This window comes from Macrobrachium nipponense, chromosome 43 (genome assembly GCF_015104395.2).
Source record: "Macrobrachium nipponense isolate FS-2020 chromosome 43, ASM1510439v2, whole genome shotgun sequence".
Lineage (NCBI taxonomy): Eukaryota > Metazoa > Arthropoda > Malacostraca > Decapoda > Palaemonidae > Macrobrachium > Macrobrachium nipponense.
Window position 1 is genome coordinate 50,127,721 of NC_061104.1, and position 18,915 is coordinate 50,146,635.

Here is an 18,915-nt window from a genome sequence, read left to right on the forward strand (position 1 = left end):
TAGTGGACGCCGAACGTGACTAGGTGCAAGTTTCGCGAGCGCCAGTGGGACGCTCAGAGAGTTTTAGTGGACGCTCGGCGTGCAACCAGTGGACGCTCGGCGCGCATCAGTGGACGCTCGGCGCGCACCAAGTGGACGCTCAGCGCGCACAAGTGGACGCCAGGTGTACAACCTGCGGCGTTTGAGCGCGCTTCTGTCGGCGCCAGTAGATTGGCTTCGGACGCCAAAAACGCGCGCCTACGGACGTCAGTTTTCCACTTCCGCAAGCACAAGCGGAGGCGGGAACTCTTCCTGTTCGCCGTTCTTTCTCTTTTGAGAAAGATCGGGACTCTTCTTTACTTCCTCCGACTTCTCCAGTGTCTGAAGAGGAAGTTAGTGACGCTTTCGTCGAAGTGGACGAAGAACAGCAGTTGGCTCCAGTTTCGACGGACTACAAGGTTTTGACTCGTTTACTTCAGTCAGTCTTTGCAGACACTTTCCAACCTGAAGCTCCACGTACTCCTCCTCTCAGTTTTTCGTCTTCAAAAGCTGCTAAGATCTCGGGCTTTGTTGAGAATGAAGAAGTCGCTTTCTACGAAGCAAGCTTTTAGAAAGGTCCATGATTGGATGGAAAAGAGGAAAGCTTCGGGCAAGACCTCTTTCGCTTTACCACCTTCAAGACTCGGTGGTAAAGCTGGTATGTGGTATGAGACGGGAGAAAACGTCGGAGTCAAGCTTCCAGCCCTCAGCTCAAGGAGACTTTGGTAGCATTGAGATGCCACCAGAAGATCTTTTTGTCTTCCTCGAAGGTCTCGTGGACACATAGCGAGTTAGACTTTCACCTTAAAGGCCTCTTCAGGACACTAGAGGTCTTTAATTTTCTTGACTGGTGCCTGCTGGGAGTATTGGATGCCAGGTCCAGGAGTTCTGAATTCATTCCATCAGTCTGGGGGAGCTGTCCAGTGTATTGTCTTGCATGGACAAGGCCGTCAGGGATGGTTCTGAGGAATTGGCTGCTCATTTCAGCACAGGACTGCTTAAGAAAAGAGCACTTTTTTGCAATTTTACTGCAAAGTCGGTCTCACCAGCGCAAAAAGCGATCTTCTTTTCGCTCCTTTCTCAGAACATCTCTTAACCCCCAGTCTATGGTAAAGGACATAGCTGCTAGTCTTCCAGGAGAAAAAATCAACTCAAGACCTCGGCACAAGTCTTCTAGGAAGCCTGCTACTTCTTCGTCTTCTGGGTCCTCTGCTTTGAAGAAGTCGAAGCCCTTTTCGATCCGCTCTTCCTCGAAGCCAGCCCCTCGAGAAGAGGCTCTTTCAGAGGCAAGACTCCCGCTCCTTCCAAGAGCAAGAAGTGAGAGGGAAGTCCTTCAGACACCGGTAGGAGCCAGGCTTCTACATTTCGCGGAAGCTTGGGAAGAGAGAGGTGCCGACGCTTGGTCTCTGGACATCGTCAAGAAGGGGTACAGAATTTTCCTTTCCTGATGTTACCCCCGCTGTCTTCGACACCAAAGGATTTGTCTCCGTCGTATCAGGGAGAAAAGCAGAAAGTGCTTCACACGATCTACTAGATCAAATGATCGAGAAGCAGGCAGTGGAACAGGTCTTCGACCGGAGTTCTCCGGGGTTTTACAACCGTCTGTTCCTAGTGCCGAAGCAGTCAGGGGGGTGGCGCCCCGTTCTGGATGTCAGCAGTCTAAATCGCTTCGTTACCAAGCAGAAGTTCAAGATGGGAGACACCTCAATCCGTGCTTGCAGCTTTAAGACCGGGGATTGGATGGTCTCGTTAGACCTTCAGGACGCATACTTTCACGTTCCCCATCCATCCCCGATCAAGGAAAATACCTGCGGTTGTCCTGAAAGGGAAGATTTTCCAATTCAGGGCACTCTGCTTCGGTCTCAGCACGGCGCCGATGGTGTTCACCGTTCTTATGAAGAACGTTGCCGAGGTTGCCTCCATCTTGCGGAAATAAGGATCTCTCTCTACCTAGACGACTGGCTTATTCGAGCCTCATCGCAAGCAGGTGTCTGAAGGACCTTCACACGACTCTGTCGTTAGCGAAGTCCCTGGGACTTCTGGTGAATCTCGAGAAGTCGCATCTGACTCCTTCTCAATCCTTAGTCTATCTGGGGATTCAGATGGACTCAGTGGCTTTTCGGGCTTTTCCGTCCCAGGGGCGACAACTTCAATGCCTGGACAAAGTGTCGGCCTTTCTAGGGGGGAAGGAACATGCTCGGTGAGGGAATGGATGAGTCTGCTGTGGGGACCATTTCCTCACTGGAGAAGTTTGTTTCTCTGGGAAGGTTGCACCTCCGACCACTTCAGTTCTTCCTCTCAAGCAATTGGTCACGCAAACAGGATCTAGAAGAGGTCTTGTTTTTGACGGAAGAAGTGAAAAAGCACCTCAAATGGTGGTTGGGATCCAAAGAAGCTTGCGGAAGGACTTTCGCTCAAGCTTCGGAACCCCGACCTAGTGTTGTTCTCCGACGCGTCCTCCACGGGTTGGGGAGCAACACTGGAGGGAGAGAAGTGTCAGGCACCTGGGAGAGGGGAACAGGTGTCCTCCCCCCCGGCACATCAACCTAAAAGAACTCTCAGCGGTTTACCTCGCTCTAAGGTTCTTCGAGGAGGAAGTCTCCAGCAAAGTGGTTCAGATAAACTCGGACAACACCACAGCCTTGGCATACCTCAGGAAACAGGGGGAACTCACTACTCATTCTCTGTTCGTCATCGCGAGGAATATCCTGATTTGGGCGAAGTCGCAAAACGTCACGATTCTGACAAGGTTTGTGTCAGGCGTGGGAAAACGTGCGAGCGGACCTTCTCAGTCGGCAAGGACAGCTTCTGCCGACGGAATGGACCCTTCATCAGGAAGTATGCCAGGCGCTATGGAAGCTGTGGGGACGTCCTCATGTGGACGTTTTCGCAACTTCCCGAACGAAGAGACTTCCGCTGTATTGCTCCCCAGTTCTGGACCCGGACCCGAGCGTGGCAGTAGACGCCCTACTGTGGAATTGGTCGGGACTAGACATTTACGCTTTTCCCCCATTCACAAAATCCTCGGGGAAGTAATGAGGAAGTTCGCTGCATCAGAAGGAGCGAGAATGACCCTCATCGCCCCCTTCTGGCCAGCGGCCGACTGGTTCACGGAGGTGATGTCCTTCCTAGTAGACTTTCCGAGGACTCTGCCCCTAAGGAAAGATCTACTCAGACAGCCCCACTTCGAGAGGTACCACAAAAAACCTCCCCGCTCTGAGTCTGACTGCGTTCAGACTATCAAGAAGTTGGCCAGAGCGAGGGGTTTTTCAAGACCTGTGGCAACGGGCGATTGCCACCGCAAGGAGGCCCTCCTCAATCGCAGTTTACCAATCAAAGTGGGCTGTCTTTAGAAGTTGGTGCAGAAGGAAGGGCATTTCCTCCACCTCAACCTCTGTGAGCCAGATAGCAGATTTCCTTCTTCACCTTAGGAAAGAAGCGAAACTAGCCGTTCCCCACGATTAAAGGCTACAGAAGCGTGCTTTCTGTGGTCTTCAGACATAGAGGACTCGACTTAGCGAATGATAGAGACATTCATGATCTCATTAGATCATTTGAGACTGTGAAAGTTCTCCAACCTAAAGTACCATCGTGGAACTTAGACGTGGTACTGAAGTTTCTCATGTCGAGTCAATTTGAACCGCTCCATTTAGCCTCGCTTAGGAATCTTACTAAGAAGACCATTTTCCTAACCGCTCTGGCGAACGGCGAAGAGGGTTAGCGAAATTCAAGTCATAAGCAAGCATATTGGGTTCAAGGATCATAGTGCAGTTTGTTCCTTAAGTCCTACGTTCTTAGCAAAGAACGAGAACCCTTCCAACCCTTGGCCGAGAACGTTCGAGATCAAGGGGTTGTCGGAGCTAGTGGGACCTGAAGCTGAGAGAGTCCTGTGTCCTGTCAGGGCTCTCAAGTTTTATTTGCAGACCAGAGCATGCAGAGGTTCTCGGAGAACTTGTGGTGCTCTGTGAAAAAAACCTAGATCTTCCGATGTCGAAGAATGCACGGCGTTCTTCTTAAGAAGTACGGTTAAGGAAGCCCATGAAAAGTGTAGTGAAAGTGACATGGAGCTTCTGAAAGTGAAAGCCCAACGAGTTGAGGGCTATTGCTACTTCGGTGGCTTTTCACAAAAATATGGCAATCAAAGACATTTTGGGCGCCACTTATTGGCGAAGCAATTCGGTGTTCGCTTCACACTACCTGCGGGAGGTGAAAAGCAACATACGAAAATTGTTACTCGCTCGGACCATACGTCGCTGCAGACACTGTTTTGGGGCAGGAGGTAGCGCTCATCCATATCCTTTAATGGTTTAGGGGAGTTTTTAACTTGTGTTATGGTTGTGGGGTTGACCGCACCCTGCGGCGGATCTCCCTTCCATTAGCTTAGTCTATGTGGGATAACTTTTTGGTAGGCTACGCCAGGTGGTTTGGTTTTCACCTTCGTTGCCATCCCATTTGTATGGTCAAATTGGATTCAGTCACGTCGTGGTCTCGACCCCCTGTTGACAGATCATCTGGAGTGCACCAGCTATATAGGTCTCTACCTCGCTGGCAACTCTAGTAGCACAAGCAGACTTACGCGGCAGTAACCACGAAGTCAGCTATGCTAACAGGTAAGGAATCAAGATATCAATTATCTGCATATATATGTTTCCTAAATCTTCTATTCTGTCTACTCCCACCACCAAAGTGGGATTCAGCTATATATATATCTGACAGGTAAAGTTTCATGACAAAATGATATTGTAATGATACAATTAAGTTTGTTCATACTTACCTGGCAGATATATAATCAAGTACCCACCCACCTCCCCTCAGGAGACAGTGGAAATAAAAAATTATGAATAGAAAAATGGGAATGATTCCTGATACCCCGCCTCCCAGCGGCGGGAATGGGTACTAACCACCTGACTCCCACTGCGTGTGTCGTAAGTGTTTAAATTTCTGTCGGATTCGGAAAAATACAGCTATATATATATCTGCCAGGTAAGTATGAACAAACTTAATTGTATCATTACAATATCATTTTATTTCTTTACAGAATTAGGAAGTGCAGAGATTACTGTGAAATTTAGATGCTAAAAAGTAACATTTTATTTCTTTACATACTAAGGAAGTGGACAGATCGCTATGAAATTCAAATGTTAAAAAGTAACATTTTATTACTTTACAGAATTAGGAAGTGCAAAGATTACTATGAAATTTTAGGTGTTACAAAGGAAGCAACAGATAATGACCTAAAGAAAGCATATCGTAAATTAGCGCTTCAGTTCCATCCAGATAAAAACAAGGCACCGGGCGCTAGCGAAGCATTTAAAGGTAAGTCCAAGTTTTATTGGTTACGTGAAGGATATCCATTTGTGAATTTTTTTATATCAGTAGCCCCTCACTTTAGAGTTTTAAACATAAGTATATATGTGTGTGTGTGTTACTGTTATTTTAAAGGGTTAGTTTATGTATGGAATACATAGAGAAATTGAAAGTAGAAAAGTTTAAAAGGTGTAACAGGAGGAGAACCTTGCAGCTGCATTGTGAAACAATTTTTAGGAGAGTGTGGATAGCAAGATGGAAGAAAGAAAATGTTGGAGGTCAGTGAAAGGAATGAAAGGGATTTGCCAAGTATGTGGTGTAAGAAGAATTGAAAGAGAGGAATGTTGAACAGATGCAGATACAGCGAACCCCCCTGTATTCATACACTGGATTCATGGACTCACGTATTCCGGGATTTCATTCTGGAATATATACCCCCATTTTTTTGGGAAAATTCGCCTATTTGCAGTAATTTTTGATCAGAAATTTCCACAAATTCCACTTTTTTTTTATCAATTTCATCATAAAGTGCATGTTTTGTGATAAAACTATAAAAAAAAAAATGGGTACGTATAAAAATTTTTAGTGGGTTTTTCTTGAATTTTAATGAATAAAATAGGCAGTTTTAAGCATTTGTATAGGGGGTTTCAGCCCCCCCCCCCCCCCCCACAAAGAGCTGCAATCCACAAATAGTTGAAACCCCCATAAAAACACTTATAGCTGCCTATTTTGTTAGTTGAAACTCAAGAAAAAAACCACTAAAAATTATGAAATTTTATGATGAAATTGATAAAAAAAAGAAAACAAGAATTTGTGGATATTTCTCAGAAAAATACCACAATTATGCAAATTTAATTTCCTGCGAATAACAGGTAGATATGGTCCATAGGAAAATCTGCAAATACAGGAGTCCGCAAATGCTGAGAATGCGAATACAGGGGATCCACCGTATATGAAATGGTAAAATGATAACCATAGGTGAAAGAATGTTCCAGTGTTTTGAAAGAGTTTGTTTGTGGTTACTATATAGAAAGTTTGGAGCCATTGGAATTTTTTGTAACAGTTATTCGTACTTCAGCATTTAAAGCATGAATGTTGTTGCAGCATCCATTGCTGTGTTGTGAAGATTTATTATGTTGTAATTTTTTAGCTTATAGTTATATATCCTTGATGATATTTTTTTGGATATACGTATAATTACATAACTGTAAGTTTTTGTAGGACAAGTGTACTCTTTTGGTTAATTGGTATGGTCTCTTCATCAGTGAATATTAATTTTAGGATTAAAATTTGCTACCATAAAGATGAAGAATGTGTTCATAATGTTACCTTGATTTTGCAGCCGTAGGGAATGCATTTGCTGTCTTGAGTGATGCTGAAAAAAGAAAGCAGTATGATTTATATGGTCCAGAAGAATCCACTTCTAACCAACACAGAAACACTTACCGCCACGACTTCACTCGGGGATATGAAGGTATGTTTTTGTATTGAGAAATGTTATTGATAGAGTCATGCTTTTGCATGTGCAGATATTTTGCATGATCTTCTGTGAATCTGTCATAAATAAATGCACTGGTGTCAGGTGTTTAGTACTATATAATCCTGGGGAGTAATCTGGCAATTGGTGATAAGAAGCCCAGACAGAAACTATTGTCAGTCTCTTGAGTGCTACCTTGAATTTGAAGTGAAAATATTTTACAACTTTATTTAAGGTATACATAACAGTAAGATGAGAAGGAAAATTAAGTACCTTATATGCTGTTATATAAGATGCAATGTTTTTCAAAATGGAAATGTCCTGGAAATTCACAATGCTCTTTATAATGGGAAAGTCAAGTCCCACCCTCAGACATAAACACGAACTACTGAGTCTCTTATAATGAAGTGAAACTCGTTGGATATGTGAACTTTACAAATACGTACACAAGTATATACAAATAAGAATGGCTTTACCACATGGATAATTCTTTTTCCAATTACAAAGATGATATAAGAAAATTAAATACAGTCACATAAAATATGGTAAGGCCTTGTCTCAGAAGGAAAATGATTTGTAGGTTGCTCTAACTAGTAACCATCGTACTTGACAGTTGTCACCAAGTGTTGTCCAAAGTAAAAATACATACCAGTCATCTTTTCTACTTACAATTGCCTAGGAATAAGTTTTTACTTATATTTATCTTACCAACACAATAAGCAATTACCATAAGGGTTGTATGTGTTACGTTTGGAATAAGCATCTAGCTTCAATCTCTGAATGCTAGCTTCAACAAAGATTGATAGATTATTTTCTCTGCTGAACAATACATTTCAATAGCTTTCATCAACTTGACATTTGACTTGAATTGCATGTGTTGCAAAATATCTTCCTTATGCTAAAAATGATAACATTAGTAATAAAAAAGAGAGAGAATGTATGCTAACAGACATTTGTTTTGATGATTGGAAATGCAGGTAGGCTAGTGTAGTATAAGTTTTTGTGTAGCCTACCACTTGAGGAACAATATTATGGAAAGATATCTTAGTTTTAGTAGTATCAAATGTGTAGCTGTTTGTGAAAGAGGAAAGAAATAAAATTTCATAGGCTAGTGACAGATATTAGTATTTTGTGATTTCTTTTCAACATTTATGTAAGTCGTTCTTTGATAGGCTTAAAATTTCAGTGTCATTAATACATTATATATGTGTGGGGGGTGGGGATAAATGGAAATGGAGATTTCTTAAGCTTTTCATAGATATTTGTACAATGAAGTTCATTTTTGTATTGTACTGTTGCTGCATTTAATTGTCAAAACCACAGTACCCTGTTAACTTCATGATTTTGTTGCCGTGGTGGTATATTTTACATGTGCTAGCCACACCACATGGATAACATTATATTGCAATACATATGAGAGAGAGAGAGAGAGAGAGAGAGAGAGAGAGAGAGAGAGAGAGAGAGAGATTGTTCTTATTTAAAAGAGTGAAATGGATGGAAAGCATACTGTATTTCTTTTCTCTGCGCTTCACAGTCCTTCCAACTATATTTTACTTGGAACTTTATAATTAATGGCAATCAAAATATTAGTATAAATAAAAAAGCCAAAAATAAAGATTGTATTTTTAGCCATGCTAAGGGTATGCATCTAAAAAAAAATAAAAGCATTCTTCTGAATAATAGTACAGTAGTGCCTCAGGTTACGAAATTAATCCATTCTGAAGTGGCCTTCGTAACCTGATTTTTTGTATCCAGAACTACGTTTTACATGTAAATTGCCTAATTCGTTCCAAGCCCTAGAAAAACACCACAGTAAATTTTATTATAAAGCTAAATTGACCAATAAACAATGAAATACAACAATTTGGACCATTCAATACTTAACCTATCCGTTACAGTACCTGTAAATAAAGTGTATTAGTGTAAAGGGTACAAGAAATACTGTATGTATATGTATGTATGTATGCAGTAAAATGTGGAACCTTACCTTTCGAATGAGGCAACGTCCAAAAGTGGCGACAGAGAAGGACAAACGGCAGAAAACATGAACACCTAACTTTACGAAACACATTAAAAAATGGCAGATAACATTAACACTAAACTTTATGAAACACATTAACAATTGGCAGAAAACATTAACACTTCTTTATTATCTTCATCTTTGTCTCCATCAGCAACATTCTTGGGACCCATGGCTAATAATGTAAGTAATTAAGTTCAACCACAACACGATAAAGTAACTTACAGTACAACGAAAGCGAAATCACTAACACGAATTTACGTTAACAAACAAAATCTACATGAACGAATGAATTCCATGTGTATACGATAACACTGCCAAAACGAAATGGTCAAGGAACTCCCTTACATAGATGCATGATGGGATAGATGCTGACCAATAGGAGAGCAGGATCTTACTAGCATCAGGAACCTATGTGAGAGTAGGAGGATGATGGCGAGTCTACTGAGTTGGCGGCGTGCGAGTTTTAAAATTGATCTCGGCGGCCCGGGCGAATCTCGGACTTTACAGTACACCCTTTCGCAACCTGAATTATTTTCGTACACAGAAGCAAAAAAATCTTTGTCTTTGCCTTCGTTACCTGGATTTTTCGTACATAGGGACTTTCGTATGTAGGAGTATGACTGTATACTATAATCAAACCTCGGTTTTCTCACGCCTCTCTTTTTTCGTACATTTCAGTTTTCACACACTTTTTTTCTACAAAATTTTGTCTCGGTTATATTACATTTCCTCAGTTTTCATACACTCGGAAACCCTCTGTCCGGGCCCCATATCAAGCACCCATACAAAGCATCCCATCTTCTTTCATGACCCATTCTGCTTTTGTGTTCCTTATTTTTGTGCAACTGCTAAATAAATCATCATGGGGCCAAAGAAAGTTCCAATTGCTAGCTCTTCTGTAAAAAAGATGAGAAACACTAGAACTCGTAGCAATGTATTGGAGGAAATTGCATGCCGATCTAGGTTAGAAAATACCAACAACAAGCACTGCTGTTAGTAAATTTAAGGCCAGCACAGGCTGGCTTGAAAAATTCAGAAAACAAATGGACATACATAATGTGCCTACTTCAGGGATTAAGGAAATGTTTGAAAAGTGGAATGATGTCAAAAATTTTGTGGAGAATTATCATCCCAACAAAGTTGTAATCCATGTCTCCAACATGTTTAATGACAATGCTCTGTTTAACTTTAAGCAAATCTTAAAGAAATGCCAGAAACAAATGTCTCTGGACAGTTTTGCTGTGCAACAGGGATCCAGTAACTCTCAAACTGGTCCTAGTGCCAGTAAAAAATGAAGTAGGGAAGTAACCTCAGATAGTGCCAGTTAAAAACAAAGAGAAGTACCCCAGATAGGTCTTTGATACCTGAAGTCCTTCTAGAGGGAGGTTCCCCTTCCAACCAATAGCCTCTCCTCCCTCTCCCCCCCTCTCTGTCTTCCACATGCTAACAAGTGTTTTCCATAAAGGTAAGAGTGATGTTAAATGTTCATTTTTTTATTTCATTAGTCATTTATATTTATTTTTCATTCTTTTCTGTATGTAAAACTTTATTTCCTACAAAATGTATTTTTGGTAATATTTTTTGGGATCTAAAATTCATTATGCAATTGTATTTATATTATCTCTCTCTCTCTCTCTCTCTTCTCTCTCTCTCTCTCTCGTCATCTCCTCTCTCTCCTCTCTCCTCTTCCTCTCTGCTCTCGGCTCGTCTCTCTCTCTCTCTCTCTCTCTCTCTCTCTCTCTCTCTCTCTCTCTCTCTCTCTCTCTCTCTCATAGTTAGCCCTCATACTGGTACGTGATTTTGAATTGATTGAATTTTACCTTCACCCTCTGGTAACATTACATATGTAAATACATGTTTTCTTTATTTCATTGAATTGTGTACCTTCGGTATAACAGGCTTATGAAGTTCACCCAGTGACGCAAAGAAAACTTCTTTTACACTGAGGGAAAAAGAAAATGGCATCCCATGAATTAGGTGTAATGTTAGTATACGTGAGAAAACAGATACGTATGTATGTAGTAGTTACTGTAACTATTTTTATGCCAACCATTTATTTCTTTTTTAAGGGTAATGAATTAAATTAACTTTTAAATCAAATTACAATAATTTTAATTTCATTTAAAAGTTAGCTTAATACTTAGGGAGCATGATTAGGGGCATATTTAGTGTTCAAAATCTAGAAGCAAGTAGTATTTATTAGCATTTTTAGAGATCGTGCCAAACTTACGCAAAACTTCCCCTTATGCGAGGGGGTCTGGAACCTAACCTCACATTACTTCTGGGTATTACTGTGTAGATTTTGATATTCTCAGATGAAGACTGAAATTCTGCCAATTTTTCTTAAATCACTGAACGATGAAAACTAGTGTAAGTCTAAAACATTCGGAGTATTTCAAAGGCCTTGGGAGATTTAGATGTTAGATGTATTTTTGGTACATTTGATATGTATCCCATGGACTAAAGACTAAGTTTTTGAGCTTGTTAACGTAGTTTATGTACTGCTGCATATTTTGCATGTCTTAAATCTCCTTCCATTCATGCTTTGATGTATTAAATAAGGAATTTACAAGGTGGAAAGTAAAACTTGTCAAGAGCCCATGTCATTAGAGGCCTGAGCTCTTCCTTGGCATTCAAGAAGAATATGTATCTATTCATAGAATATTGAGAGCTGGTTCTTAGTTACGACAAACCACTTTCAATTCCTTCTACTTGAAGGATGTTACCCACAGATCCTTGGACTAGGGTTTTCTTTTTTTTTTTCCTTCTCTCTCTGTGTGTTGATGGTGGCTGCTCAACAAGTTGTGTAGCTCGTCCAGTGCCCCTGGCAGGCAGGTCAGTTTGTATCATGTTTAAGATGAGGGTATGAAAGTGAAAATGAATGAGATAACTGGTTTATTTCCTTTTCTAATTTCTATCTCCTTCTTTACCTATGGGTGTTAAGAAGAGAGTACTGTCATAAGCTGGAAGGGACAGGATACAGTGGAGTGAAGTAGCTATGCTATTAGAGGGACCATTAATGTAAGATGCCTATCAGTGGCAAGACATTCCTCTCTTTAGCAAGGGAGAGAGGAATGATAACAAACCTACATAAGTAGATAGGTTAGATAGGTTGGTTTGTTATTAGAACAGATAGCTTCTTATCTTCCACAGATGCAGTGAACTATGCAATTGTATGGAAACCGAGAAGTCTGACTGTGATTAATCACATATATCTCAGATTCTGAAATAATGGTCAGTTTTCTTAGGATTCTTTTACTATTCGGGAAACTGATCAAAGGTGGCCCATTTGTTATTAGTACTTACCTCCCTCCAAGTGTAAATCTATCCTGATGTTAAGACTGAGGGTTGTTTTGTATATGAACAAATGACAAATTTATAATCAATTCGTATTTTTCATAACTAACAAATCTGAGGTCTTCACATACAAAGGCCCACCTCTAACCACCCCTCTGACAATTAACCTGATTTGGAAGAATAACTGGCATGGTCATGGGTTGCTGAGGGGTATATATGTGGGTGGTCCCACATAACTCGTAACCAGGCACAGATGCCAATACGTGGTCCCTTTCATTCAAATTTTATTAAAAATTTGTCATATTTGATTGTTATTATGCAATTTGAGCTAAGTAGTTATATTGAAAACAGCTTTCACAGTACATATGTGGACATAAATTTAAAGAAATTTGTTGTAGTGCTTCAGTGGGCTTATTTTCAATAGCAAAGACCACTGGAATAGACAGCCTTTTGTACCCTTTTCTAGCCCAACCCTGAAAAATGAGGAGAAAAATAGGATTAACTTCAAAGCCTGCAACCCAATCTGCCTCTTAAAGGAAGAAAAGTTATTTAAATGAGGAAAATAGAAGCTGGTAGAAAATTCTTAGCTTAAGGAATAGGAAATATTCATTAAATCACATGTTCTGTGGATGATCTATAGAAGAAACTGCCACACAAGAGGTGCTAGTACTAAACATGACGGAAGCTCCTTGGGAAATCAAGGCGGAAGCTCTTTGGGACTAAATATGACAACGGTTCTGCTGCCGTGTACAGCACTAGCCACTAACAAGCCAAAGTAGCACTGAAATTTTTACCCTGATTTCAACGGAACAGTGACTAAAATAATAACTGCAGAAAAGAAAGAGAAGCCAGCGTTCGGCTGGGAGGAAGTCATCAAGAGAGCAGGTGAGAGTGGAACCATTGCTCAGTGAATTGCCTTAGAAACCATCCTATGGGGGAAAGGAGACAAAGAAGGGGGAAAGGAGACAAAGAACTAGTCCCCCTTCCCTGTAAAAGAGCAATATACAGGTATTCATTTACTCATGATATAATTGTGTTCTAAGAAATTGTAATATATCATGTTAAAAAAAAATTGTGCTTTGCAAAAAGTACCACTTCGCAAACCTTATTTTATCATAGCCTACAGCTGGACAAATTAACCTATAATTCCTGTTTTATGATTGTTGAATACCTCTCTTTCCACTTAGAAATGTATCATAAAATTTAGTGCCAGTTTGAAGCATTTATCAGCTGTTTTTCAATACCCAGTAACAGGTCACATTAGCACCAGTGTTGGCATTCATGAAAGGAAGTGACAGTTTATATTTGGATTTTTTTTTTTTTTTTTTTTAACTTGCGAAAATGTAAAGTCTGCATAAGTTACTCGCCATTAGCCTTGTAACTGTTTCATCTGGTTGAATCTGAAGAGGTAATCTTAGGCATAACTGTTGACCAAAGATCTAACCACGATACTGTCTGGAAAATAGAAGAAGCCATTGATTCCAATGTAACTGCTTTTTGACAAGTAAGTGAGGGAAATTCCATTTTCACTTGGTCTAAGGTCAACCCAGGTCTTAATCGCACAACAGCTGGATTGATATGCCTTTCTAGCAAAAGAACAACAGGTCTTATGATATTTCCTGTCTCAGCAAAGGGGGCGGAAGAAACTAGAACGATCTATTCGACCACAAAGAATTATCTCGTATAATATTTCCTGTCGTAGCAGGGGGTGGGGGAAGAAACTAGAATGATCTATTCGATCACAAAGAATTATCCCTCCCTGACATCCGTGCTTTCACATGCTGTAACAACAACTCCGCATGACTTGAACGTGGTAATTCATACGACACCTTTATATCTTTCTTTGGTCCTAAAAGTGCTTCAATTCCAGTTGGAGTTAAGGTGTAAGGAGTTTCAGACCTCCTTGAAAGATTATTGAATTGACAAATCATGTCAATAAGCTCTGCACAAGAAGCAAGAAACTCCTAATTCTCTACTTCCTCAGCTTCCAAAACATTCTGTTCGGCTGCTTAGGAATGTACATCACTCATATCACGAGACAAACACTTGATGGAAAATGCGGGGAACTGCAAAGAAAATTTTTTTAGTATATCTTAGTTTAACCAGACCACTGAGCTGATTAACAGCTCTCCTAGGGTTTGCCTGAAGGATTGCATATTTTTATGTGGCTAGGAACAAATTGGTTATCTAGCAATGGGACCTACAGCTTATTGTGGGATCCGAACCACATTATATCAAGACATGAATTTCTAACCACCAGAAATATTCCTCTGATTCCACTTTGGCAGAGCAGCGAGTTGAACTCACGACTACTGAACTGGTAGGCGAGCACATAAACCACTCGTCCAACAAGGAACTTCAAAGTGAGATCCAAAATGCTGTGGTGTTGGAATCATAAGCGTCGCTACAGGTGTTGTGGTGTTCGCCTCCATAAATTGGAGACCAGGGGGAGATGGGACACCCATCGATGGTGTCCTGGAGGGAAGAGTGATACCATGTAGTGAGTTAACAAGCCATCCAAGGATGGTACCTCTGATAGGCCTAATGCTGCCCACATACCCTCCATTCTGTGCGCAGCCATAGCTGAAACTTACGACAAAGATGGTGATCCTCCCCCTCCCTGCGGGGAAGGGAGGATCATAATTAGGTACAAATCCTCCCAAAACCCCTCCTGATGCATCCAAAAACAAATTGGAGGAACCCAACTGGGTATGGGAAGCATTTAGCCAAGGGGGAGAAACACATTGATCAGCATCATGGGACCAAAAACGACCTGTAGATGGACACCAATGTTAAAAATCTTGAACAAGGAAGCCCACTAATATACCTGGGCATTTCCTCTGTTTCCTGCAAGATCCCAAAGAAATCTTGGACGGGGAGGTAAAATAATCCATGATCTCTAGATACCCGTACAAACCCACAGGAATCACACACACTGGAACACAGAAAGAAGAGAAAAAGCTGGCTAACTAAACCAGCTTTAAAAGGACAGGGAGCAAAGCGCGCTCTCTTAAAGGTGGTAAGAAAGTAACTGACGTGATCACGAGATGTCGAAGGCATTGTGGGAGATCACACAGACCTTGTGATCAAGCACAGATGCCAATAGTTCTTTGTGTACACAATTTTTTAAATTTTACCGGTTTTCCACCTGGCACTAGCAGATGTATCCTAGTGTTAAGACTTCAGGTTTGTTAGTTATGAAAATTACAAATGGATTAAAAAATTTGTCATATTGTGAATACAGTGACAATAATTTTCTAGATTGCTACAAGGTTTTGGGTTTTGGTGCTACTGCTCTTGATTGAGAACAAGGTACTGTCCATTAATATTCACAACTTAGAGCAGACCGTGCTTGAAATATACGTGTAATATGATTTAAATTAGAGATGGGGAAGAAATTAAGAAGAGTTCCATTCAATTGTAATTACAGTACTTTGAGAAATTTTGTGGCATTATCTTATCCTGAGTAATCAGATACTTTATTGTCCTTCTTTCATTTGTGCATGTTATAACGTAGTGTGCACGAACTGATTTTTATGGATACCTGGTGAATATAATTAAGTTTGTATGCATTGTGGATCTAGCCTGTATGGTTTTTGTAGATTTTTTATTTTGTTTATGCTCTAAATTTTCTTATTATTTTGACTGAAGAATTATATGTTTTTAGTATGTTAAGTATGTATGTAAAACCCATTTCTTAATGGAGATATGTTGGACAACAGCTGTAAAGTCAGCAGTTGTGCAGAAAAGGTTTTTGTGTTGCATTGCATTGCTAGTTGTCAAGTTAGTTCAACGTAGTTCAAGGGATAACGGCATTAAACCTGAAGTTTTAAGAATTTTGATAGCTTTAATTGTTAATATGTAGTAGTATACTGAAGTTTTATTGTTGTACTCATAAATTTAAGGGGAGGAAAGTGTGTTGATTTATAGGAGTGATTGCATTTAGAGGGATGTTATAATAAGCTCACAAGAAATGTATTCTTTGTGTTAAAGATAATTATGTTTAAAAGTGAAAAATATTCCAAACAATTATTCTGCTGTGTATGAATCTGTGTGTTCCCTTAATGTTCTTAATTGTGCAGCTGAGGGCATGTAACTAGGTTAATTTCTAGTGTCATTTAGACAATTTTCTTTGTATAGGAGTAATAGTATAGGATAGGGGAGCCTGATGGAAGCTGAATTTTGACTGATAAATAGTAGTTTCCAATTACTAGCTGCGATGATTTTTTTTCATAGTATATCCTGATTAGCATAGTTTTGCAAGAATGGCATCATGTTTTGCTTAGCTTAGTGCGGGGCTGCTGCAAAATTGTTCTTTTGTTGCAGGCCCTCAGAAGACGACAAAGCAAGCAATGGTGCAGAGTTTGATTGGCATGATTATGCACTACATTCAAATGTTCGTGCAACTGATGTTGTTGCTGTTGTTGACTTTCTGGCTCTGCATTTTGGTCGCGCTGTTGCAGAAGGATAAGTTTGATCCATTCTGGCCTGTGAAAGAAGTGAATGACCCTTACAAGAGCAGGTCAGCAGCTCCTTCTTAGGCAGTTGAGTCTCGCTTGATGATTCATGTTAGACCCTTGACTTCTCTGTGGGTCCGAAATCCATTTTAGTATGCGTCTTTGTCGTGACAAAGTAGTTGAAACTATGGCAGCACTGAATAACATTCCAAAATAATATTAATCATCCTCTTGTTTGTGCATTGGATTTTTTTTGCCTTGAAATTCAAAGAGTGATCATGTCTTGTTATTGCATGAATGTTGAGTGGTGCCAATTTCAGTTTTAGTTTTATAGTAGTACTCAGAATCTTAGCATGCAATTATCAGTTTTTTTTTAAGTGACAGGACAGGGAGTTCATGATTTACAAGCAGATTATTTGGATTGATATTACTCAGAATTTCAGAAAAAACAATAAATAAATTTATTGTAAATAAATTTATTGTAAATAAATTTATTGTACCCAAATTCGAAATCTTTTACAGTCTTTAATGACAGCAGAATACTTTTTAAAGGGTTTGCTTTTATCTTTCAAGCCTGGTCATTGCCACTTCAGAACCTGTTTCATTTATTTTCATTTACACTTGAATTTGCAATGTAGAGATCCAAGTTTAGTTACATTGTTTTAAATATACGAAGCCAGTATTTAATTTTTTTTTAATTTCTGCTGTTTTACTCTGTGCACTCTATGTTAGGGCATATAGAGAGGGCTTAAGGATGCTGTGAAATAGGACAGTATATAGCTAATAAAAAATTATTAAAATAAGATCCTTACCCAAGAGTTTCCATCCGCCTGTGGTGTTTTCGCATGGTAACACTGTGTCCCGGGCCTTAAATAGTTACGCTGTGTGTAAGGTTTAGGTAAATAAAAGGATATCTGGGTGTACATCTGCAACTGAAAAGTATTTTAGTAATTTACTGTATGCGAATTACACCGTTAATATTCGAAATAGGATATTATTCAAAGCCCTGGACACAGTGTTACCATGCGCAAACACCACAGGCGGATGGACAGATGGAAAAAAACAGCGTACGTACAGTGTATTTTATTTTGTTGTGACCATTTTTTAAATTTTTATATGTGAATAGGATTTTGGAAACAAACAAGACCCATCCTAACTGGCTGCAGATCTATTTTATGTTGGTGATGTTAGTGTTGAGAGTAAATTGTTACTTGGAATTTGGTATATTTTATACAAATATAAGCAATTCTTCACCAGTAACTGGATTATTTTGGGTAGGGAGTCGGTTTATATGTGATGCTAGTTATAAAGGTGTATTTCTTGGAAATGGCCTTTTTTGGGGAATTGTGTGTGCAAGGATAACCAATGAATCTTGCTGTGTATGGAAAATAAGCTTATAGATGAAGATGCTTAATTGTATTAGTGAGGACTAGACAGGCTGTAAAGAAAATACTTGCCGGTGGTGGCTTTTCTAGAGCAAATTATTTTCTTTATATTGACAAAGTTTGAAGACAGCTTAGTAGATCCTTACCAACACCTTAAGAGCAAGAATAGGAATAGCTTTCAGATTCACATGAAAGTTTCTTTGGAATACTTTAGGGAAAGAAGTCTACCTATTTACCTAAACTGAGAGCATTTTCAGTAGAAATGATACAAAATTTTAGATTAGGGATTCACAGTAGACCCCCGTATTCACTTTCTCGAGATTCATGGACTCACATATTCGCGGATTTCTGTATAGGCCATATCTACCCATCATTCGCGGGAAATTTGCGTATTTGCGGTATTTTTCTATGAGAACTATCCACCCGGGGACTGCCTACTCTCGAAGGACTGGATATTTTTCATGGAAAATATCATGGGTAATGATTCTTTACAGTGTACTATCCTACCAATGGCTTAAATTTTGAAGTTACTTTATATAGTAATGTAAAGAAAAGCTTGGAAGGTTAATTCATATAGTAAAAGTCTGTCAGTCACATGATTGGTAATACAGGTACTTTTGATTTTTTTTCAAATCTGCAAGGTGTCCCTTCAATACAGTCTTTAAACCTTGAAAGGATAAGTAAGAAAGTGAATTTTAATGATAACCTTTTCATTGCGAGTAGTGCTAGATCTATAAGGATGCAGTGAACCCCCTGTATTTGGGCACTCCGGATTCGCGGATTTTTCTCTGGAACATATATGTACACCAATTATTCATGGAAAATTCACCTATTTGCTGTATTTTTCTATGAGAAATATCCACCATTTTTTTTTTTTTTTTCCCCCATCATAAAATGCACTTTTTGTGCTAAAACTGTTAACCCTCTTGCGCACAGGCTGACAATATGTGT

At 39.7% G+C, this 18,915-nt stretch overlaps 1 protein-coding gene across 2 annotated transcripts in view; it reads left to right on the plus strand.

Moving 5' to 3' along the window:
• Positions 1 to 18,915, plus strand: part of LOC135213732 (dnaJ homolog subfamily B member 14-like) — a 188,089-nt gene that overhangs the window by 127,677 nt on the left and 41,497 nt on the right. For both annotated transcript variants that reach the window (XR_010314195.1, XM_064247849.1), the window contains exons 3-4: positions 5,189 to 5,334; positions 6,668 to 6,799. Coding sequence is in view for 1 of the 2 variants with exons in the window: in XM_064247849.1 (XP_064103919.1) it covers positions 5,189 to 5,334; positions 6,668 to 6,799 (278 nt within the window). In the remaining variant the exon portion in view is untranslated. The remainder of the gene's footprint in view (positions 1 to 5,188; positions 5,335 to 6,667; positions 6,800 to 18,915) is intronic.